The 23,209-nt window shown below is 40.3% G+C and overlaps 1 protein-coding gene across 1 annotated transcript; it reads left to right on the top strand.

Moving 5' to 3' along the window:
- Positions 1–558: 558 nt before the first annotated feature.
- Positions 559–22,654, top strand: CHKA (choline kinase alpha). The gene is made up of 12 exons (XM_040558206.1): positions 559–1,029; positions 4,497–4,608; positions 11,582–11,635; positions 15,263–15,376; positions 15,951–16,084; positions 16,315–16,419; positions 16,756–16,814; positions 18,457–18,544; positions 19,450–19,558; positions 20,041–20,147; positions 20,421–20,502; positions 21,246–22,654. Exons 1-12 carry the CDS (start codon positions 704–706, stop codon positions 21,303–21,305), a joined length of 1,350 nt encoding a protein of 449 aa, XP_040414140.1. The 5' UTR covers positions 559–703; the 3' UTR covers positions 21,306–22,654.
- Positions 22,655–23,209: the final 555 nt, after the last annotated feature.

The raw sequence follows: 23,209 nt of genomic DNA, 5'->3' as shown, positions 1-23,209 counted from the left end.
CCCGCAAGCTCATCTTCCATACAGCAGAAGGCCATCAAAGGAGGGAGAATAACCAAGAGGGGAAAAGAAAATCAAGGAAACGCAGAGGCAGCTCGGAGTTTAAAGGTGATTTATTGCTTCACAGCTACACGACGAGAAGATTTCACACATCACGCAGCGCACCGTTTCCACCCCCATGGAAGCGGGGGCTCCCCACGGCCACGATTAGCCAAGAAACAGCCCAAAAGAGCTCCACGTGACGGTAATTTCTTTCCCCGCAGCTCCCCCTGCCCTCCGGGGGATTTTTTTACCCCTCCCTGAGGCGGCCGGGGCCGCGACCATTGAGTGGGGAGGGGGGCGGTGGGAGGGGGGAGTCACCTTGCTCTGCACCCCCCACACACCCTGAGGTGGGCTCGCCCATCACCATGACAACGACCAATCAATGTGCCCCTTTCCCCCCCCACTAGGGTTGGCTGTCCGGAAGCCTAGAGAAGGCGCGCACCCCCTTCTCCCCCTTTCAGCCAATCAGAACGCAGAGAAAAAGCGCGAGGTGGGCGGGGCCTCACGCCGCGCCGCCTATAAAAGGGGGCTAGCAGCGGCCGCGCGGCTCGTTCGCGGGTGGCACTGCGAGTGTAAGGTGGGGTGGGAGCAGGGAGAGCCCCGCCGCGCCCGTCCGCCTATCGTCCTAACGGCCGCCTCACCGCCCTTTCCCCGCACCAGCACCATGAAGACCAAATTCTGTAACGGCGACGCCGACCCGTCCCCGCTCGGGCTCCTCCTCGGCTGCAGCCCCGGTTCTGCCGGCGGCGGGGGCGGTGGTGTTCTCCCCGCCGGTGGGGGTGGGCAGCCCCCTTCGGCTCTCCCTCACGCCGAGCCCGAGGGGAAGGAGCCCGTCCCGCCGCCTTCCTCCCTGCTGCCCCCGCTGGCCCGCGAGGAGGAACCGCCGCTCGACCCCCGCACACGGCGCAGGGCCTATCTGTGGTGCAAGGAGTTCCTGCCCGGTGCCTGGCGGGGGCTGCGGGAGGAGCAGCTGCGCATCGACCCCATCAGGTCAGTGCCGGGGCCGCCTCTTTGCTTTATTTTCCTTCAATTTCCCTAAATTCGCCTCTCCGCGCCCCACGCCGCGCTCCCCCGGGGCGCTGCGGGCACGCCCCTCACCCCCCCCCCCACGCTATTTCCCTATGCTTGTGGTGCGCGCCCCCCCCCCCCCCCCCCCGGCGGCGGGTAATGGTGGGGTCCGGGGAGGGCAGGGAGTGCTGGGGTCCGGCCGCTTCCATCGAGCCGCGGGGGAGGGTGCGGACACTTGGAAAGCCCCAGCCTCGCTGCATCCTCCGCCGCCATGGGGGGGGGGGGGGGGGGCGGGGGTGGATGGGTTAGCCGCTGTGTGCCCCCAGCCGGGCTCCCCCGGGGGAGAAGAGCCTCTAAGGATGCCCAGAGCCGCAGAAATCAGCGGCTGGATGCCGCGTGTCGGAGATGGGGAGCATCTCTGGCCGTACCAAGCACTGCTGGTGACTCAGCGCGCTGACAGCCTGTAGGAGACTGGGTTTTGGCAGCCCGCGGGCGTGAGGTGGGGGTGTTGTGGAAGCCCTGAGTGGTGTCTTGAGGATCCTTGACTTTTTTCTTGTAGAATTGCATCGTCTTTTTGTGTGGCTGCCCTGTATGCTCGTCCAGCCAATGCTAGTTCAGGGTTTCACTTACAAGTTGTGTGGTGTCTCGATGCTCAGTCATCCCACCTGATCAAACATTTGTGGTTTTAAAGTACACGCTTGTCCGTTATTCACCTTGACTCACTGAGTTTGCTTTTCTGATCACTTATGTTTCTAAATATATGGCTTTCCTAATTATCCTAACATCTATCCTTCTGTTTATTCATGAAATACATGCAAATACCCCCCTGGTTAGTGATGATAAAAGAAAGTATAAAACTGTTGATGAAGATCTCAGATATATATGTGAGCATGATTAACTCCTTAAGAGTCAGTACAGAAAGTCTATTTGTAAAGTACTTTTGCTCACTTGACAATGCTACTGATGTAGTAACTTGTTAAAGGGAGAGAATCTTGAGAAAAAGTGACACTGTTCCTAGGCAGTGTTCCTAGGCTACAGAAACGACTACGCTGTTATTTCTGGAATCTAATTTGCTTGATTCTGTTTTCATCCTTAGTAGTCTGTACTGCTGACTCCAATATTTAATTTCTAAAGCCTTAGGTTTTAGCACAGTTATTCCTGTGTTTCTTGGAAACTTCCCCTCTAAAATACTACTTGAGAAATTGCTTGGTATCATCTGATTGGGAGGAAGAGAGGATGGGCAGAACTTTAAGAATGTGTTAGATCATGGGAATTGGCAGTTGCATTTATTTTAGCAAAAGCCTTTTTGCTGCTTTCATCTAAGGAGAACACAGTCATGTTGGTTTGCAGATTCTGGTTTCACAACAGTTGAGCAGTATGCATTCTCCAGTCACTACTGCTGTTTTGACTGTGTTAGTACAAATCACGTTTATGAATGCCAGTTAAATACATGATATCATAGGATGAGGAGGTCCATATTCTTTGTTTCAGAGCGAAGAAATCCATGCCTAATCAGAATGCAAGCATAAGTACACCCGATTGCTGTGGCTGAGATTATTTGGGGAGTTTATGAATAGTTTTGAAAAAAGGTGACCCTTTTGGAAGTGCTTACCCTTCATTAATTGGTAGTAGACTAACTAGTAGCTTATCTGTCTAGGGGTCTTTTGACCTTGTTAAGCTGCTGAGTACTTTTTAAGAGAAGCATACCTTTTATTACCTTCCTGTAATTAGAGGTAACTTCTAATGCAGGCAGAGCATGTTCAAGTAACTTAAGTGTTCATACAGTGTTTGTTTAGCTCCAGCCCAGTGTTTTTTTATGAAGTCAGTTCCAATGTATTTCCCTCCTACTTAAACACGATTTTTTCTGTATGGACTTAAAAAAGGTGGAAAAGGATTTTCAAAACTTGTCTTAGGATGGTTCCAGTGGACCCCAAAGTGTAGCTGGTATAACTACCTGGCATTCTGATCCCCTCTGAGAGTAAGGTTTTGCTCTTCATTTGATATCCTTTCCATCTGTCTGTTTTTTCTACCTGTTCACCTTCATGGCTCAAAGTTACTCCATGTTACTTCTCAAAACATCTGTTTTTGAATGCCTGCCAAGCCACCTGGTTCTCTTCTGCCTGGTTTCTTGAGCATATTGTGCAGCTGCTGTTTTACACTGTTCTCTTGATTTTTTTTTGTCCTTCTTAGTCATTGGCTTTGGGTCTGTAAGTCAGCCCTTCTGTGTGTCACCTCCCAGTAAGTACCTACATGTCAGCCACTTTTTTGGTAGCCTTCCCCTAAAAGTCTTCGTTACTTCCACAATGAGATTGTAAGAGAATCCAGAAAATCACTTAAAAGTGTTAAGATGAGTATCAGGTTGGGGATAAATATCACTTGTAGCATGCTGCTTTACCTGGCTTTTAAATCTGCGCTTCCTCATCCCTCTACTGTTAGCCTCTGTGTTTGGATTGTATCTGTTTTTGAAGGGTGTCTCTTTAACGATACAAGTGTTTCAGTAGAGCTGATTTGCATTTCTGTTCTGCAAGTAAACCAGAAGTTCTGGTACATCTTTCTCTACTGTAAGAGGAAGTAGAAAAAATCTGCTGCAGAAAGTGTATTTGTGAACATATGAAGAAAAATGAAGGTGATGCAACTAGACAATGTAGTAAAAAAAAAAAAAGCTGATTGAGTAGACCCATGTCTGTAATGTGACTACAAGAAACCAAGAAAAATCACCCCTAATGTAGTATTTATCTTTTTTGATAAACACATAGCACACAAAGATGCTGTCACTTTTTCCCTGATGATATGAAAAGCCAGCATACTTGTGTTACCGCTGAATGACTGAAGCACAGGTCTCCCCAGTTTGTGTCCTACCTGATAAGTATGGGAGATTTTAGTCTTAAAATACAGGAGCGATTTCTTTAAAATAAAGAATTGTTTTAAATTTAAAATTTAATTCTACTCTTAAAATGAGTTGGAGTGATAGCATAGCATGACTTGCATCAGTACCACAGATAGTCAGCTTTTAAATCTTTGTAGCTAATTCTTGTAGCTGGCAGCTCAGTGATACCAGCTCTTAATTCACACTTGGTTTTGTACTCACTGCATGATGTGAAACTCCTTCTGCTGTCATCTCGATCATTTGTGCAACAAAGTATTTCTGACAAGACTCCAGCTAGAAGTCTTGAAAATATTTACATTCACAGAAGTCTACATCTTAGCTGTGTAATGTGTTTTACTTCAGTTTGTTCATAGCTCAAGCCATAATTTGGATTACGGTGAGCTGTATGTTAGGAAGCATGAGGCTGCCCGTCTTTTTCCTGAAATCTTACGGGTTACTGGCAGTGTTGGAAAACTGTTTCTCATGAGTAGATCTGTCATGTGTAGTGATAGGTATGTTAGTATGTCTCCATACGTGCTCATCCAAATTGGGTAGTAATCACTAATCACCCTTCTCTGTGCAGAGGTGGCCTCAGCAACATGCTGTTTCAGTGCTCTCTACCTGATACCATTGAGACAGTTGCAGATGAACCACGGAAAGTTCTCCTGCGCTTATATGGTGCAATCCTGCAGATGGTGAGTATATAGAGTGCTTTGGGAGTGGGCGGGCTTCTGTAGCTTAATTGTGCTATGTTTGGAGATCTTCATCTGTGACACACTGCAAGTGTGCTGCTTTATCCATTTGGGAATGTTTTAGTGGCAGTGGGGTAGATTATTAGCTTAAGGCAATTCTCTTTATAGTTTGTTATTGCCTAGAACTTACACTCCTTTCTACACAGATCCTGACTGGCGTGTATCAGCTGAAGGCTCATTTGCTGTCCGTTTGATCAGTAATGTTTTGTTCGTGGTGTTAAGTTTGGACTGTGGTGTTTCAGAAAAGTTATTAAAATCTGCTTCTGTACAGTATTGTAGGACTCTGGCATAACTAGCAAGATTGCAAGAGACTAAACCGCTTAATTTTAATCTCGGTAGCACTTACGAATCTGAGATTGAAGTTTTTGTCAAACTTAACTGATACAATGCTCGAGCATTTTCTTAGAGACATGGGTAACTGTTACTGGAAAACTTAATCTGTAGTGTTAGAATAAAAATCAAGCACAAACAACAATATCATAGCTATCTCATTCCAAAATACGCTTTCCTAAGTGTGTGATGTGCCCTGTAGTTGGTGTAGAAACTTAACAAGATGTTTACCAAAATCTTCTACTGTTCCTTTTCTTTTATCTGGTCAGTAAAAATAGCAAAATGGAAATAGCATTGAAATTCATCAAGCCTTAGGAGAAGCGGGTGGCAAATCTGCTTCAAATTGTAAGGTTTAAAATAAGACCTTTTTGTAAAGGTGGTCTCTTTTAAACCTTACAGGCTATTACTGAAGGACTATACAGCAGATCTTCTCTTACCCATCTCTGCTAGACGTTTGATTCTTCTGTAATAAATCATAAGTGTTTAACCTTATGAAAAATTGCGGCTTTGTAAAATTACATTCGGATGTTGTCAATTTGACTTAGAGGGTCTGGTTTCATTATCTATTAATTTGTGATATTTTCCAATACTCAGTATTTATCAAAATTACTTGCTTTATCAGTTATTTGCTTTGAGTAACTGATCCATTATCTGCAGGAGATTGTTCTTGAAATTTCAGCCCATTCTTCCTGCATCTGCTGTCTTGATCAAGCTTACTATCAAAAAATATCACTGATATTGTCACTTAACAGGCTTTAAAGTATTCTTTTATAATGTAATGTGAGATATTAACTTTCCCATGGTAGCAAACTACCAGAAATATGTAAAAGATTCTAGTGGCTTGAAATAACAAGGAACCCTTGGCTACAACACCATATGTGTGTTGAGAACGTTAAACCGCTGAACAAGAAAAGTGTGTAGAAGTTCATTAGTTCCAGCTTAAATAGTCTGTCCTTTGGCTTAAGAGAAACCAAAAGTAAAGTGGGGGAAAAAAAAAACTTTGGGAAACCTTTTGAAGTCACTAGGGTTGATGATAAGATTTTTTTCATAATTATTAATGGCTTTAATGCAATGCTGACTTGATATGTAGAAGGCTTCAGTAGGATCATGGGCTGTAAAACTTACATAGTGATAGAACTTGTGTTGCCCAAGAGCTGTGAAGAAATGTAGCCTTTCTCCTTTTTTCCCCTTTTTTGGAGGAAATGTAGATTTCAGAGTTTGGTTGCCCTTCTCTTCCTTCAGGGTTTTTCTTAACTTGTCTTTTCTGTGCCCCTATTCACTGAAGAAATCAAAACAAAATTTTGGTCTCTAAAATCAGAGAACTAATTCGGTTTGAAAATTGAAAGTGTGTTCATAACTTTCTAACCTTTCTACTCTTGGTGTTGAAGGATCTTTTGAGATGTCTAACTTCCTTTATTTCCATAGTGGCAGTGAAATGACTGCTCTTGTTGGTGCAGTTCACTAAAGGTTAAGTAAGCAGAGAAAGTCCCAAGGTAAAACTTTCAGATTGCATTGAGGTTCACAATTTTTGTCAACAAACATTTGTCTCTTCCAGCCCCTATACCTTAAGTGCAAATTAAAATATAAGCAAACTGTTTTGTTGGGGTATTTTGAAAGCCTCACTTAGGATTCGTATGAATTTCAAGGTGGCATAAGCAGAATCTTACGACAAGCCTGTTGTCGTAAGGGAGTGATTTGATAATTTTTTTTTACTAATGTCACTTAAGCTTAAAGCCCTGTAGAAATTAAGGGACACTACTTAGCAAGTTGAGTTTTGAGACCTTAATATTAAAATTGAGACTTCATTCTCAATGACTTAACTTTAACTGCCACTGAGTATTAGTAGTTACCGCTTGTTTGTTTGAGCCTTTGTAGCATGCTTTAACTCTTGTCCATTTTATTTCTTGTTGAAATTGGAGTGCAAAACAGTGATACCAGCTCCTCTTACTCCTTACTGTAAATACTATAGGTCTGTAGCAATCCATACCAAATTGATATAGGTACAGCTGATGAGTTTAAGTTAAAACATTGAATAGCATAGAGATGAAAAATAGATACCTGATACTAACTTAAGAGTGAATAATCCGTAATTTTCTTCGAGCCACCTTTTAAAAGAACCTTTCTTTGCAGTTTGAAAATAGCCCCAGTTTGCTTATTATGAATCTTGGAAGACACAAATGTCAGTACATGAAACTCATCCAATATAAACCATGCCAGTTGGCTAAAGCTGCCACACAGGGAAGGCTCTGTGCCTTCCTCTGTCATAGCTGATTTGTTTAAGCCAATTTTTTGTGTGCATGAATGTTTGGGGGGGGAGCTGGGGGGACATGAACTGACCTGACTTGGCCATTACTATGAATGGTCGCACTGGCATGGATGTTTAAAAATCAAGGACTTCTCTTGAGTATATCCTTGAGCAGAACTTTTTTTAAGAGAAGAATTTGTGCTTGTGACAGGTTAAAGTACTAACCACATTAAAACTCAAATGTTTGAGGCACAATGCAGATATGTCATCCATTGGAAAAAGGGAAATGTCTTACTCTGCTTCTTTTATTCTTGCTCCGGCTTAGTAGCTAAATTGACAGGGGAGCACTAAAAGTAAAACTTCCTCATTGCAAAATGTCATAACTGTTGGCTATGTTCAGTTAAAACAACTGACACAAAAGGTTTTCTAACAGTGCTATTTAATGTCCAGACTTCAAGATTGGATTTCATACAGATCACTGCAGTGGTTCTACTTAAATTCAGAACAACCAAAAATTCCCAAGTCTTAGAAATGCCAATAGGATTTCAACATGTGCTAGCGTCAACAACAGAAAAGCCCAAATTAAGGTGAATTTATTCAAAGTTCACCTATCAAAAGGTAAAATGGGAATTGATTCCCGTTCTTCTACACATGTCAAAAGAACCTTGAACTCCGATTCACTGGGGCTCTGTTACTTTGCAATAGCCAAACCAAAATCTTGTATATAAATGAGGAAAACCAAACCAGTGTACCTAATTTTCATCTCTGGTCTCTCAACTTCTCTGTGAGCAGACACAGAATAAGTATAAATGGTTGCCACTGTTCTGTGGTAGATCTTTTTCCATACCTGCCTTGCTGCCTTTTATTTTTTTTAACTAAATAAAATGCAGACTGCTGTGTAACTGTAATTATCAACGTCTTCTGTGGTTGTTGGTGTCCATGTCTGTTTGTAGCATGGAGTAACTACAAATCCCTGGCACTGGCAGACGGCTTGAAAGAAACCAAGCACCTCTTACGGGGATATATTTGTGTTGGGTGGAGTTAAGGGTATTCTGGGGGTAATGTACCACTTTAGTTGTATATGCATGTGTTCTCTGCTGCAGGCTTGCCCATGCGATCGTGCCTAGAGCACTCTGGTTTCCAGGTGACAGACACGATTCACGGTATAGTATGAGATCTCTGAAGTTGGAGCGTTCTCTACAGCTTTCATTTTCTTTAGTACTGGATTTCATTTGTTTAAAAATAAGGCTTACGTAGCACCAGCTACTGTCTGTGCATCTGAATGTTTAGTGCAATAACAAAATACCAAAATACTGCCCCTTCCTTTCCTCTGCTCCCTCATAAGAGAATGGTAACTTGAAATGAAGAGGATTAGATGTCTTTGTGGCTTTTGTAGGACTTGAACTGTGAATATTTCATGCTATAGGAGTTCAGCAAGCTAGTCTCAGTTCCCATCAGTGATCAAGGGCAGGTCCTCAGGAGAAGAAACAGGTATTGCTGAATCAAAAACTGTTTGCATTCCCACCCTGTTCAAATAAATGTCTTCCACTAGCTTCTAAAATTAAAAAAGCTTCCCCTGCATAGGTTGCTTCTGTAACTTCTCAAGCAGTTCCTTTTGGTGTTGTAATTCCTTGGGATGTGAAAATAGTGCACTACCTTGATTTAGACCTACTTGAACACAAATACAGCTGAGTATATTCAAAAAAAAAGTGGAGCTAAAACCTAAGAATTAAATTTGCAGGCAGAGCCAACAGTTTTTTTAGAAAAAGGTGAAAGTTCCTCCCTCCTTTGTACAGAATTCTTCTGTCAAGCATGGTTTGTGTTTTTATGTAGAGTTGATCTAGCTACAAGAGAAATAAATGTGGGAATAATAAAATTAAGGAGAAAATGCTGGAAGAACTCCATTTTCTCTCAAACTGCCAGATGTGTAAGCACAGTCTGGTCATCTTTTTCTAGTCAGATCAGGTACTATGGAGTGTCTCCCCGTCTAGGACTTCAATCTCATAGCTGAATTGTGCTGCCTTAAAATCAATGTACGTGATCAGTGAACTATAAAGTGGAGACTATAAACAACTTTTGATGTTGTGTATCTAGTTGTCCTCAATTACTAAAATTGTAGTGAGATTTCTTAATGTGCTTTGAGAATAAGCCTTCTCGCAGCAACAAAAATACTGAACTGTTTTAAATAGTTTGCTCCCAAAGATGTAGGCAGCATGCCCTGTCCTAGATGATATTTCTGTTTAGAGGGAATAATTAAAAACCTCCTGGAGTTATTTAATCATTCTCTTACTTGGGTAAATAAAATGTCCTTATTGCTGTAGATGTGAATAGCTCCCAGATTTTTCAGTTAGTGTGCTATCGGAGTTTAAGCCGAGAACACAAGCTAGAAATGTAGATGAAAAATGTCATGGTATGAAATGTTTGAGTTTAATTTTTAAAACTCCTGTTACATAAAATTGCTACCTGCTTTATTTTGTTTTCCTTGACCACATGTACTGGAGGCTTTCCTAATTCTAGGCTGAGTACATGGCCACTTGTGAAGACTGATCCTCTCCAAGCTCCCATTCACATTTTCAAGTTATTTACAAATTACCTGGTATTCATTCTCCTCTTGACAATAATGCTCTATGCTGAGGGAACAGAAAAGAGGAAGGGATGCTGCAGAAGTCTCCTTTTCTGATGACTCTGCAATGCACATCCCTAACTGTCTCTTTCTAATGGCACGGTAGGTGCCATTAAGATATCTCCAACGCTAATTTGAGGTGGACTCTTAGAACTGGCTAGCTCTTTACACAGTATGACTTCTGTAAAGCGGATGCCAGTTCAGGTTCTAGGGAAAAGCCTAATCTGCTTACCTTCTGATGAACTGACCCATTCTGAGAGCACCATTAATCAGGAAAGACTCCTGGATGGTGAGTAACTTTCTGACTGTTCAAGAAAAATCTGTAAGATGCAATAGTGGTATTGATGTAGGACATGCTTGTTCAGAGAAGCCCTCTGTAAATTACTTTAATATTACTGTGTAGCTACACGTTTAGCTTTAGTGAATGTTTTGACTTTATTAATTTCCCTGAAAGGAATATAAACTAATAGTAGTTCTCCTACTGTCTCGTTTTAAGCTTATCCTAGTGGAATGGGAAGTACTTGCTGAAAGACCATCGTTTCATGTTAACTATACTTCTTCTATAGCTTCTGAAGTACTGTAACTGCATAGCTCGTGTCAATCATTAGCTTGTTGTACTGTACTTAAGGCAGCTGGTGTTGCTTAACTGTATTCTGTTAAGTTCCTACTTCCACCCTTGTTTTGGACATGTTAGAAGGTTGGAACAGAAAGGTATGCACCCGGTTCTGGCAATGAAATGCTTTTATTCAGAAGGTGGAGATGCAGGCTACCTTTATGGGCCTCTGAACCTAGTCTGGTTTAAACAGTCAACGGTGGAATTGCAACATAAGTAGCAGCCACAAACTGTCGCTAAATCTAAGCAAATACTTGCTTTCTCTTCTCCTTACCTTCAGACCTTTAAAGGACAAGGTTTTTTATTGCATCTTGAATTTTAAATGTGCAGCTCAATTGAAAGCATGTGCCACTGAAGGTTGGGGTACTGAGGGTATGTTCTAATAACTCTGAAACTGCCTTGTAATGACTTACCAAGCCTAACACAATTCATTATACATGGAATTGGTTAAAGTTTTGCTTGTATACTGCAGCTCTTACTGCTATATCTTTAGCTTACGTGGACATTTCATTTGAAGAAAAATCCAGGATTTGCACAGCCAGTGCATAGTGGTCGATGCATGTGTAGCCTGGACAGTCTACAATAAAGAAATCGAGTCATAAAAATTTTGGAAAATAAGGTAGCTGCAAGTACTTCGCAAGCCTCAAAACATGACTTTTACTAATAGTCCTTCTAAAGCTTTTATGTAATCTATGTAGTTTTTCACAAGTGCTTTAGCTGCAAGAAGAATGTCATCCTAGATGTCATTCAGAGGGACTTAATTTTCTCTTAATTAAAAACATTCCTCTAAGCTTCTGATACATTGAACTCCAGTTCTGAAATACTGGGAAACAACAACAAAAAAAAGCTGAAACCCAGCTCCTGGGCTATTTACAGGAGTGGCTTGGTCTCAGTGGCACATCCTTTTGAAAGGTTTTGGAATTGGTGAAATAGTATTGTGGTCAGAGATCAGATGGATACTAGTGTTGTAGTTGTCACAGATCAAGACAATGTTGAGATACCTAGTTAACTGTAGCTGGCACTTCTACTCCCTTTGTTCTGGTGGTTGCAGGTTAATCATGTTAAATTTCATCTTCTCATTGTGTTTGTTTTTTCTCATTCATAGAGGTCCTGTAATAAAGGAGAGTCTGTACAGTCTCAGAAGGAAAATGACTTGCAAGTAAGTAATTAAATTTGCTTACTTGACAGAATTTTATAAATATTAGAGAAATGTTAAGAGTCTGCTTATTCTGAACCAGTAGTTACTCTGCCTGGTGTCTGGGCTGGATTTCTAGAAACCATAGAGAGTAATGAAGAAAACAGATCTATTTGCTCACAGAAGTGACACAATGTATCTGTACATAGCTTAGAAAGATTTAAACATTCCACATTTGCATAAAACATCCCAATTTCAACACTAAATGGCTTCTTACCAATTCCAGCCCTTGTACCAGTACTGCTGTTTTGGGTAGTAGGCTCTTTCTGTGGTAGAGGAATACTGATACTCTGCTTCTCCTAATCCATACTTTATAATAAATAACTTAGCTCTTCTGAGGAAAGTGATATGGAGCTGGAGAGAACTTCATTTTGAACACAAAGTGGTTTTGATTAGCATTGTGCTTGGATCATCTGCAGTCTGCAGACTTCAGTTGTCTTGTATTTGGAACCATTTCTGCTCATCCAGCATAATGTCTGAGTGTAATATTTCATAATTGTCTGAACAGAATTTGGTAGTTTAGATTTCTACCCTGATATTTCTCCAAAGAAATATCATTTTGGCATGTTAGCCAGATGCTTTCCTTGTTATGTACTGTCACTTCTCAGTTCTGTAATGGTTTTGGTAGTGATGAGGGAGAAGTACATCTTATTCGAGTTTGATAAGTGCTGCTTTTTTGTCTTCATATTTTTTACCTTCTGGGAATACCATCTGAAAACAGCTCAAGCATTTATTTTCTAGTGAGTGGAGCTCAACTCAGCTTAAACTGGTTTTAAAGTTGTTCATGAGTGACCACTTCTGAAGCTTTGAATTTTTAGTTATGGAGGTGATTTTTTTTACAACCCACCACCAGCAAAATCCAATAAAAATGTTCCTGAACTTGTAAAAGAAAACAAACCCCACCCTGGTGCAAGCAACTCACAGAAGTTTTGCAGTACAGGAAGCAAGGCTTTGAACTTCAGAACTGTCTTCATTTGTTGCCTGAAAATAGTGATTCTAAGATGTGATCAGTGCTGGTAGACTATTGTTTTCTGCTAGGAACTCCATAGTGCTGGAACTTCACTGTTGGATTGGTGAATTTAATTGTTTTCAGGAGGCACTTGATAATTTTCTGGAGTCTAGGTGAAAATTGCAGTGAGATTTGATCAGAGGAGTTAATGGCATCCTCTGGAGAGAGCTGTTTATTTCCATACCTGTATTTGTCATTAGTGTGTGGAGTAGAGGTCCATCAGATATTATGAAGGAGGAACCCTGGCACCAGAGATGTGTAGATTATATTACTCCAGAGCTCTCACTGTCCTTGTTCTCAAGTGACCAGTCTTAAAGCAGTCAGTTCTTTTGCTGCTCTGTTTAAACCGTTTTCTCCTAAGAGTCAGGCCCCAGAGCATTCGAACTCAAATGTTGTTGTGCAGCTGCTGTTAGGTAGTATTTGCCTATACTTCTATATTGAAGCAGATAGTTCATGGAGAGAGACTGTCATTCTTATTAATACTGCTGAAACAGAAGTTTACAAACTTGCAAGCACATAGTTTTGGATTATTTTAATATTTTAATGTTCTAAATTCTGAAGTGTTTTACATGACAGGATTAGGCAGACACATGGCAGAAGTAACCCAGAAGTGAACTGTAAGTAAATGGAAATGTCACCCTTTCTGGTTGTCATTCCTGATGTATTAAGGGACATCTTAATAAAGAACAGGCACATAGCTTGTGAAAAACAAGGCCCCTCTAAGCTCTGCTATTAAAACGTGACTTCAAGTTCCACTCTGAAGATAAAGGACTAGAGAAAAACACTAGGATTATAAACCATTCTAGAGCTTTTTGTTAATGAATCATAAATTTTCTTTGAACTTTCTTTGGGCTAAGTTGTCAAACTTAGGTGGGTTCAAGGAAAATTTAAGTTTGAAATCGGGGCAAAAAAAAACATTTCTTCTGCGGAAAGTGGATTGCAGTGATAGGAACTCATAGGATATTCTCAGAGATGAAGAAAAATTGAGAAATTTGGTCATGTTGGGTTATTCCTTTTCTTTGGCACTTGCTGTTATCCAAGCATGAATTCTTCTAGTAAGATGTGGAAACAAGGAACTAACATCTTTGCGGACACAGCCCACAGGATTGCTCTATTCAGATTTTTAAAATGCCTTGATGCTGTACCAGTAACACAAGTTTAGTGTCTGTTGGCACTGGAGTAGGCATTTAGTAACCTATATCTGATTTGCTTTGTGGTCTTTGGTGTTGGGCTTCAGAAGTGAACTGAAAAGTTCACAGGTATAGTGGTGAGTGCATGTGAAATGATTAAAAGTACACTTCGGTGCACGCATTCCTCATCGATGAGATGGAAAAGCCGTGGAAGACATGGATGTAATGCATTGATATGCAAGGCATCCTAAACTCTCAGTTGATATTCTTGATGGCCTTTTCACTTTTTATTAGAGTTAAAACTTCAGAATGTCTTGCCAGTACTTTGTAGTGAAATGCTAGACTTTCTTGAAGATACCAGAATAACAAGGTAGGGGACAGTAATTAAAAAAAAGCAATGGAACTGCCCAAGTTCGCTTGGGAGTGGAACTGAGTTATTTACTTCACTGCAGTGAAGACAGTAATGCAAAATGCTCTGCAGTCCAAAATACTTGAGAGCTTTCCTTGTGTTGTGCTCTTACTGCTTATGTTTGTAAGAATTGTGGATCAGATTTTGAGGCAAGCTGCACAAATGTAGGAAGAATGAGCAAACCTCTAGGATTTAAGTACAGCTGGATTCCTGTTGATATAATGGCTAGATGCATTGATTTATTTGCAGCTTCTGTTTACTTAGAACTAATCTTACCTGTCAAGAAAGCTGTACTTCAGTGGTTCTAACTATTTTTGAGACATGCATCATATTTCTATTAATTTTAAAGCCTTTGTATAAAAAAGCTGTCTGGCCTGTGATTGCTACAGAATGAGTTTATTGATGTAAGGAAAAGTTCTTTAAGATCGAGGCGTGTTTGAAGATAGCGAAGGAATAATGCTTATTCACACCCACCCACCCTCTCCTTAGCAGGAGTTTAAATTATCTCCCTTTAATAAAATACATAAAATGTGCTTAACAAGCACAAATCCTAATTCATTCTTCTGAATGAAGAACTGGTTAGTTCAGTCACTCACTCAATTCACTTGCATAATTAAAATGTCCTTTTGTAAGGCAGTGCTCCAAAGTCTGTTAAAATCGCTAAGAATAATATTTACAGTTTCTGTGATGTGCTTCAGTAGGATAAGCTGCTTCAGGAAATAAATTTACAGAGTTCCCACAGGTTAGGGAGGAGAGAATATTTGCTTTTTGCGTAGTCTTCCTTTGACCTGGCCCATGTATTAGTATCTAAGTCATGCTTATTTCCTCCCCAGTTTTAAACTTGAAAGTAAGACATTTGTATTGCTGCCATGTTAATTATCAGTTGTTATTAGTCAGGAAACTTGAGTTAGTAAAATGCCAAGTCCTCCTCTTGAAGCTAACCCTAAAACTTCTTACTCTGAAGTAGTTTAGCTATAGCATACACCTAAGTTCTTTTTTGTGGAAGCACCAGCTAATGTTTTTTGTTTTGTTTTTTAATGAAGGGGGCAGAAGCCATGGTTTTGGAAAGTGTTATGTTTGCCATTCTTGCAGAGAGAGCTCTTGGTCCAAAGCTGTATGGAATCTTTCCACAAGGGCGACTGGAGGAATTTATTCCCGTAAGTCCTGTTCATGATTATTCAGTGGACTGGTAGTTGTTTTAATTGGTTGTGACAAGAAGGTCTCTGGACTGCCTGGAAAAGCAGGGATGTGGGAATGGAATACTTGGCAGTCTGTAGTAATTGCTGGCTGTAATTTGATACAGTTATACTGGGTGTTGGAGAGCCCAATTATAGCTCTTGCCAGGGAGAGAGATCTAAAACCTCTTCAGCTGTAGCAGAGACTCATAAATGAAGATAAAAAGCCTGTTAGATACCAAACATAGCATTGGAAGCTATAGAGTAACACTTTCCTTTAACAGCAGCAAGAGCAGATACTTTTGATGTTCTTAAATACTTCTGCTCAGTCTGCTTTGAGGATATTCTTGGTGTGAGATTTGATATTCCCCAGGTCTTGATCTAGGAGAAGATTGACTAAGTCATAAGTAAGGTAGGCTAGTTAACTTCGCTTTTCCAAAGGCAGCAACTATGAAAGTTCATTTGGGATGGAAGAAAAGTGTATTGCTTGAGTACTGTCTCATGCTAGTACTTGTATTTCTCAACTGTATTTTAAGAATACTTTATTTTACTACAGAGCAGGAAACTAAGTACTGAAGAACTAAGCTTACCTGACATATCCGCTGAAATAGCTGAGAAGATGGCTAGATTTCATGGCATGAAAATGCCATTTAATAAAGAACCGAAGTGGCTTTTTGGGACAATGGAAAAGTAAGTTATACGATACTGTAAACTACAAGAAACGAGACGATTTCTTGGAAGCAGAGTACCCAAAAAATGTTCTGTAGTTACCCGCGGAATTTAAAATAACTTTGGGGTGGAGGGGCATTTTCTTCAGTCACTCTTTTAAACTTTCTTGATTTTTAGTTTAAATCTTACCGTAGTATGGGAAGACGTGTTTATTGACATAAGCACTGTACTGTTTTCTTTATTTTTAACAGGTATCTAAATCAAGTGCTGAGGATTAAATTTACCAGAGAATCCAAAACTAGAAAACTGAACAAACTCCTCAGTTACAATCTACCCCAGGAAATGAAAAATCTGAGGTAAGCTTATCTATCTTCCACTTCACACAGTTTTATTACAAATGTGTATATTTGCTCTAACACGTTGAACAGCATAATACCCTATATTAATTTGACTTGAGAAGTTGGAGATTTTGTGATTCTGTGACTAACTTGAGTCTAATGTTACTTCAAACTGATAATCACTTGCTGATCAGTGTCCAACTTCAGTCCTGATCTTGTGCTCATAATTGAGAAAATAGGGTCTTGATAGAAATGAATAGCACTTCAAATTCTCACAATGAAAGCCATCCTTTACCTGGAAGAACTGAAGGTAGGGATTTGTTGCTTATTAGATTCTCTATTGCTGTTTTCCAGAGCTATGCTTGAAGCTACTTCATCACCGGTTGTATTTTGCCACAATGACTGTCAGGAAGGTAAGTTCCTAATGCTTCATGACTGTGATCAATGATGCATTGTTCAGCCTTTTTCTGATCATTTGTTTGCTCTCTGAGAGGTAGTCCCATTATCCTGGTACTGCTGTGGCAGCAGTGGCAAGGCAAAACGCTTTGACTTCAACAGCCCTCCGAGGCCGGTTATAGTGTCATAACTGTGTTAAACCAGGTGTGTGACCTGTACTAACACATGCTCTGTTAGTACAGGTCAGCTGATGCTGGGAGCCTTGGGTGATTCCTATCAAGACTGTACCTTTCTTAGTGGTCTGAAATAGGAGTAGGTTAGGATAACCTGTAGCCCATTTGAAAGAAAAATACTGAAAAAGTACAGTGAATGGTGAAAATGGAGATGTGGGAAGATTGTCAGCAGTTGTCAATTTCTTACTGATAAGAAACAAAAATCCTGTTTTCAGTACTTTCTCTGGGAGTCATGGAGGGAATAATACATTTTCTGAACCAGTTCTCCAAGGGGGTGAGGAAGGAGGAGGCAGGGCTCAAGGTGCTGGGTATGCTGTGCCTGGACTTCCTTTACCCTGTATGGAGGGTAAGCTGGGCTGAGCTGGAAGGATGCTGTACTAGGACCATATGTGGGGCTGTCATGCTCTTGTGGGTCCCAGCCTTGATAGCTAAGGCTGAGGAATGGGCCTGGAAAAGGATTGTCCTGAGGGATAGGTAGCATGAGGTGGTGGTGTGGGGGAGGCCACTGGTCTTAGTTCTGAAGAGCCAGCTCAGCAGTGGTGGAGTTCAGGCTCTCACTGCTGGTGTGGCAAGGTGCGGTACCAGAGGAGTTGAGCATGACAGGGCTGAGGTGAGCTTTGCAAGCTAAATTTCCAGGGCATAAGGCAAGTATTTGAAGGTACAGGGAAAAATACTGTGCTTTTTCTGTTGGTGCAAAGGTAGGGCAAGGGGATTTGGCATGGAAGACAGGTGTACATATGGGTAGGGGGCAAACTGTTGGAGAAATTAGAATGAGTATAAATTGATTTTACTGGTAGTAAAAAGTTATCACTTGGCACAGGCAGTCTTGATGACTTTTAGATGAGCTGTAGTGACAGTGAATTGAAAGGATGGTTAAACCATGTTATACAGGAGAAGGCTGAGCTTTTCAGTCGGTACCTGTTGTGCCACACAGAGCAGCAAAGTAATCAAGTCCGTGGCTTTCAGGCTGATGAAAAGCAATTCCTGTCCCCAGTGTTGTGTGATCAGTGATAGTGCTGTGCACATCTGAGAGGTGTTGCATAATTTAGACCTCAAGCATTGGAAAGAAGCAATTCAGTGAGGGCTGCCAAGGCTGATGGTGTCACCTGATTTAGCTGCAAGCTAAACACTATTGGAGAAGCAGGGACCCTTGGGGAAACAAATCTATTTCCCTGCCTGTACAGAAGAAAACCTTTTTGCTTTCAGCTTCGCAAGGTTTATAGTATTTATCTCAACTTCCAGTGAGCTGATATATAGCCAATGCAACTCGGCTATTCCCTTTACTCATCTGTGTGGGTGTAAAGGATAACTGGGATCATCTGAACAATGGTTCTTAGTGTTGCTTTTCTGTAATTTCCATATGACTTCATTGAATATGCTGTATGTCTTCACACTGTCTTGCTTAATATTATCTTACCATTTTTAGGTAATGTCTTGCTTCTGGAAGGCAGAGAGAATTCGGAAAAACAAAAGCTGATGCTCATTGACTTTGAATACAGCAGCTATAATTACCGGTAACCCATTTTAGTCTTTTCTGTTCAGCAGGGAGGTGTATTGCCTTTTAAAAGACACAGTGAGAGCAAGTGTTGCACTGCTGATTATCTCTTAATTCTAATGAGTTGTTCTGATCTTAGTGGTGGACAAGAAATGCAACCAGTCAAAACAGCTTTGGTCCTGATGGCTTTGGGTGTAGGCCTAGCAGAAACAGCATGGTTGCAGTTGCTGGAGCTTGTTGGACTAGAGAGCCTGTTTACATGCAAATAACTTCGTCTGCCCGTCAAAACTTCTTTCTAGTGGCAAGATGAGAATAGTGCATTGTGTGTACCTAATATATGTAGAAAAGCTAAGCTTTCCCTACTTTGTGCAGTTCTTTCAAATGGTTTTCCCATCTGTGCAAACAATACTAACAGTAATCCTAGGATTTTTTTGTTACCCAAAATGCTTTCTGTTCTTATCTGTCATGTATTTATGGATGACTTAAACATGTGGAGTTGTTGGGATCATTAAATGTTAGCAGAGTTGAAACATAAATAGAACTCAATGCCAAAATGTAAAAGTAGGATGTGTTAAGTAGCTTGATCAGTATGATCTCCTTGCCTGCAAGAATGCTGATGTTAGATGCATCTGACTTAGCTCTAAGAAGCAATGCGTACTTGTGTATTTTAACTGACTGCATTGATATAAAACTTGGTAGTGAAGTCTAGTATTTTCATGTAGCTGGTAGAGTTTTGATTTATAACTGCCCATCTTTACTAATTGATTTTAATAACTTGCAAAAAAGGTGCAGTTCAGCTCTACCTCCTTTAGCAAAAGCTGCAGCAAGTTCTACTAAGTAGCCTTGTGCTATTAAACTTGATTTTAGGCTTGCTGAAGCAAGAACAGATGACTAGTGTGTAAATAAAGGCCATCTTTTTTTCAGAGGTTTTGACATTGGAAATCACTTCTGTGAATGGATGTATGATTACACATATGAGAAGTATCCATTCTTCAAAGCTAGTGTTCTGAAATATCCTTCAAAGAAGCAACAGGTAGGAATATTAAAATAAGTAATAAGCCGGAGTCCACAGTTTTCAGATCTTAACCCTCCGATTCTGGTTTGGACTTGCTTTGTCACAAACCCTTTCTTCCATGACTTCCTCACATATAATACTTGATACAATCCTGACTGTCTTTGCTTTAAAACCTTACAAACTTCATTACAAGCAGCCATTCAGGATAGAATATTTATGATTTGCCATGTAGGTATGCACCACAGAAAAAAATCCTGTAGTTGGTGGAGTACAGCATTGAAACAAGCTGGCAGTAACAAAATGTCAGTTGTCTTAATAATATGCCTTTTGCTAAACCAAACTTCCAAGCAACTAGCGGAATTGCCAATAATCTTAAAACTAACTTCAACAGTGTCAATGTTTGGAAAATGTAAATAACACACTAAAAGGCCCACTAAGTTCTGTAAGGAGCAAATATGTCTTGAGACAAATTTGTAACTTTATGATTACTTTCCTTCTAGCTTCACTTTATTTCCAGTTACCTGTCTGCATTCCATGATGGCTTTGAAAATCTGAGCAATGAAGAGAAATTCAAGCTAGAAGAGGAAGTGTTGATAGAAGTTAACAGGTAACTTACCATTCTCAGCTCTGTCTTGAAACTTTCATGCTGCCTGCATGTATACCTCATTGGGTGGAGAAACATCAGCCAAGAGAGACTTTAAGCTATTTTTATATGGTAAAGAAAAATCTGTCAATTGCAAGTCTTAGACATATGACATTCATTTAGTGGAGTAAATGAAATATTACTCTGGGGAGACTAATGGAATTATTTGTAACAGGATATTGAAGTAAGGTGTTGTGACTTAGCTGGGTATCTTGGTAAACAGTCTTGTCATTTCAGGTTTGCCCTTGCATCACACTTCTTCTGGGGTCTGTGGTCTATTATACAAGCAAAGATCTCATCCATTGAATTTGGTTACCTGGTAAGATCTTTATGATTAAAGTTTAATTAAAAATGTATGCTCTAAGGAATCTGTGATACATCAGAGTAAACGAAATGGCTTTTCAACACAACTGAACTTCTAAGTGGAGTAAAAAAAATCTTAAATCAATCCGTTACTAGCTAGTGCTTTTTCCTTAGCATGATAACACGTAAGATTCTATAGATTTCAGAAATTATTCCCATTGTTACATAGACTAGCCTTATGTGGCAGATGCTGCAGTGGCATGACTGCCTTGCAGTGCAGTGGTTCTTCTGCAGTAAGAGGTCCCATGCAAGAGGGAAGCTACCATGCAGTAAGTGTGAATTAGTAAAGTGAACACTATCCAAGTGCATGTGTAACAGGTTCATATCTGTTGTGCAACAGTATCAATGGCAGGGAGCTTCTGCTTACAAATCAGTAATTCATGGTACAAGATGCCTAGTGTACTGTAAAGTGATACAACTTTCAGGTATGTAGAAAATCCTATGGGAACTGTTGCAGAAGCCATTCTTTTTAGTGAAATCCTGTCCTTTTAAAATTTCTATTTTCTGATGTTCTGGCAGCAGCTAACAGTGTTAGAGTTGAAATAAGACTGGAGGAAATTCTAGAGGCGAGAGTATCTTTCTCAAATAGATTAATTACTTGAGATGATGGATTAAAGTAACACTGATATCTTCACTGTTTCCCCATACCAAATAAAGAAACAGAACTGTTCACTATATGAATGTTCCTTATTTCCCCAGGAATATGCATTATCCAGATTTGATGCATACTTTGATCAGAAGAAGAAGCTGAAGGTGTGAATGTGAGAGGAGTGGCCTGTTGGTTACTGTATGAAGAGGGCAGCTGGACAGAACTTTCACTGTGCTTAGGCTACTGTATCTGTAACGAAGGTGTCACTGACTTCCAGTTCCTTGGAAGGCAGGTGTACAATACTGAAGACTGTATAGAAATGACTTGTTTACAGTTTCATAACTACATGGAATGAGATGGGGAGGCAAAAGTAAAAATACAACAGTGCAATATCTTTAAATCCTTTTAATCTAGAAGGTATTTTATATTGTGGGAGAAGCTTACAGTTAAGTGTCAATACCATGTGCATTAGAGCAAACAGTGTTACTATGAGTATGTTTTCTAGGGGTGTGCTGAAATTAGGGTGACTGTTGTAAGCAGAACAGCTGTGATGATGCATTGTAGACACTGCCTCTTAATGAGAAGGAAAAGCAAAGGAGACAATTGTTATACTGTGAAGTAGGCTTCAAATCTTACTGTGAGATCAGATTCAACATGCCCCGTGAACACTATCTTCAAAGCTGCTGATATGTTACACCACTTTAACCATAAAACAACTAAACACACTGAAGCGGTATGCTTTAAGGTGTTATCTACATAGACATGAATGTTTCTCTTAAGCTGGTGTGCCTGTGAGGTGTGAATGAACTTTGAACTGGACATTCTGAAGGAGTTTGTCTTGAACTGTTCATTCCATATCCTTTGAGAACATGCTTTAGCCCGGCCTGGTTGTCTCTTAAAATGCTGCGTCCTGCACAGGGGGTTCTGTGGGCTGGCAGCACTGGGAAGAGTGCCTTGAATTACTCTAGCTACTCCCCAGACAACTGGATTGATGTTGACAATACTTGTAATTGGAGCCCATCTCTCTTCTTGACTTGTTGCCACAGTACATGGCTATAAGGAACAGTAGAGCCAAAGACTGCGGAGAACACTTCAGGAAATTGCTGTTCTGTCCATCCAATGCTTATGTGGCTTGGGAGGTGCTTTCCTTGTACCTCCAATTTTCATGTTCCAGCAATCCAGTAAAGTGGAGCATCTTGTGGGGAACAATAATGTGTATATTGAAACTTGAGTATAATCTGTGTACGTCATCTAAAGATTTCTTTAGATTTTTGGGGGAACTCGTTTATTTTGAACGTTGTTTGTGCTTTCTAACACTGTATTATAAATAATAAACTTTTAAGTCTACCCTTTTTCATTTGTATAGCAAATACTGTTCCAAGCAGTTGAAGAAAATGCAGCATTTCATGTACTGTATAGCATAACTTGTAAAAGCTGTCATTTTATTCTCTAGTATAGAGAATCATTTTGCATATACAACTATTAATACTTTATAATAAATATAAAGCACTTAAAAACATCATGGTTGATACTCTTAAGTCTTCATTGTATCTGCAGGATAAACCACTTGCTGTTTCTAGCATTAATCTGCGCTTGGAGGTATTTTCTTGAATACCTTAAAGGCAGACTAAGTTGAACTTCAGGCTCAGTGCTGTGGGATATCTACTTAAATGCTCTAATGTAAATGCGTCTTTAGCATTTATTGTATTACTGGTTACTAATAGAAACAATGAGGAAGGAAGGCAGTTACAGCAAATGATGAAAGGTAGACTAAACCTGTACACCTTAAACTGAGCTTTAGAGGTGAGAAGAGGTTTAGGTTTCAATGCTTTCCTGTCTTGTTAACTACACTAAATGGCTAATGGGTCAGTTGGAACACTGTCCTGTTAACCAGGCTAAAAAACAAGGTGAAAGCTATGAGCATGTATTGTTTTACTGACATACCACATGAAGTATTTGTAGTATGACTATCTGGGTAATTTATCAAGGCTCCTGAAGGCATTTAATATATGCTTTTGCATACAGTAAATCCAGTGGGAAGGGCAGGGGCTAATGGAAGGGATGGAAACAATTC

This window comes from Cygnus olor, chromosome 5 (assembly GCF_009769625.2).
Source record: "Cygnus olor isolate bCygOlo1 chromosome 5, bCygOlo1.pri.v2, whole genome shotgun sequence".
In the NCBI taxonomy this organism is placed as follows: Eukaryota; Metazoa; Chordata; class Aves; order Anseriformes; family Anatidae; genus Cygnus; species Cygnus olor.
This window is presented reverse-complemented; position numbering and strand designations above follow the sequence as displayed.

Excerpts from the sequence above, each read along its gene's own strand:
- CHKA (XM_040558206.1), top strand. The coding sequence starts at position 704 with ATGAAGACCAAATTCTGTAACGGCGACGCCGACCCGTCCCCGCTCGGG. Across the intron at positions 1,030-4,496 it reads CTGCGCATCGACCCCATCAG|AGGTGGCCTCAGCAACATGC; the intron begins GTCAGTGCCGGG and ends TTCTCTGTGCAG. Across the intron at positions 16,420-16,755 it reads CAGGAAATGAAAAATCTGAG|AGCTATGCTTGAAGCTACTT; the intron begins GTAAGCTTATCT and ends GCTGTTTTCCAG.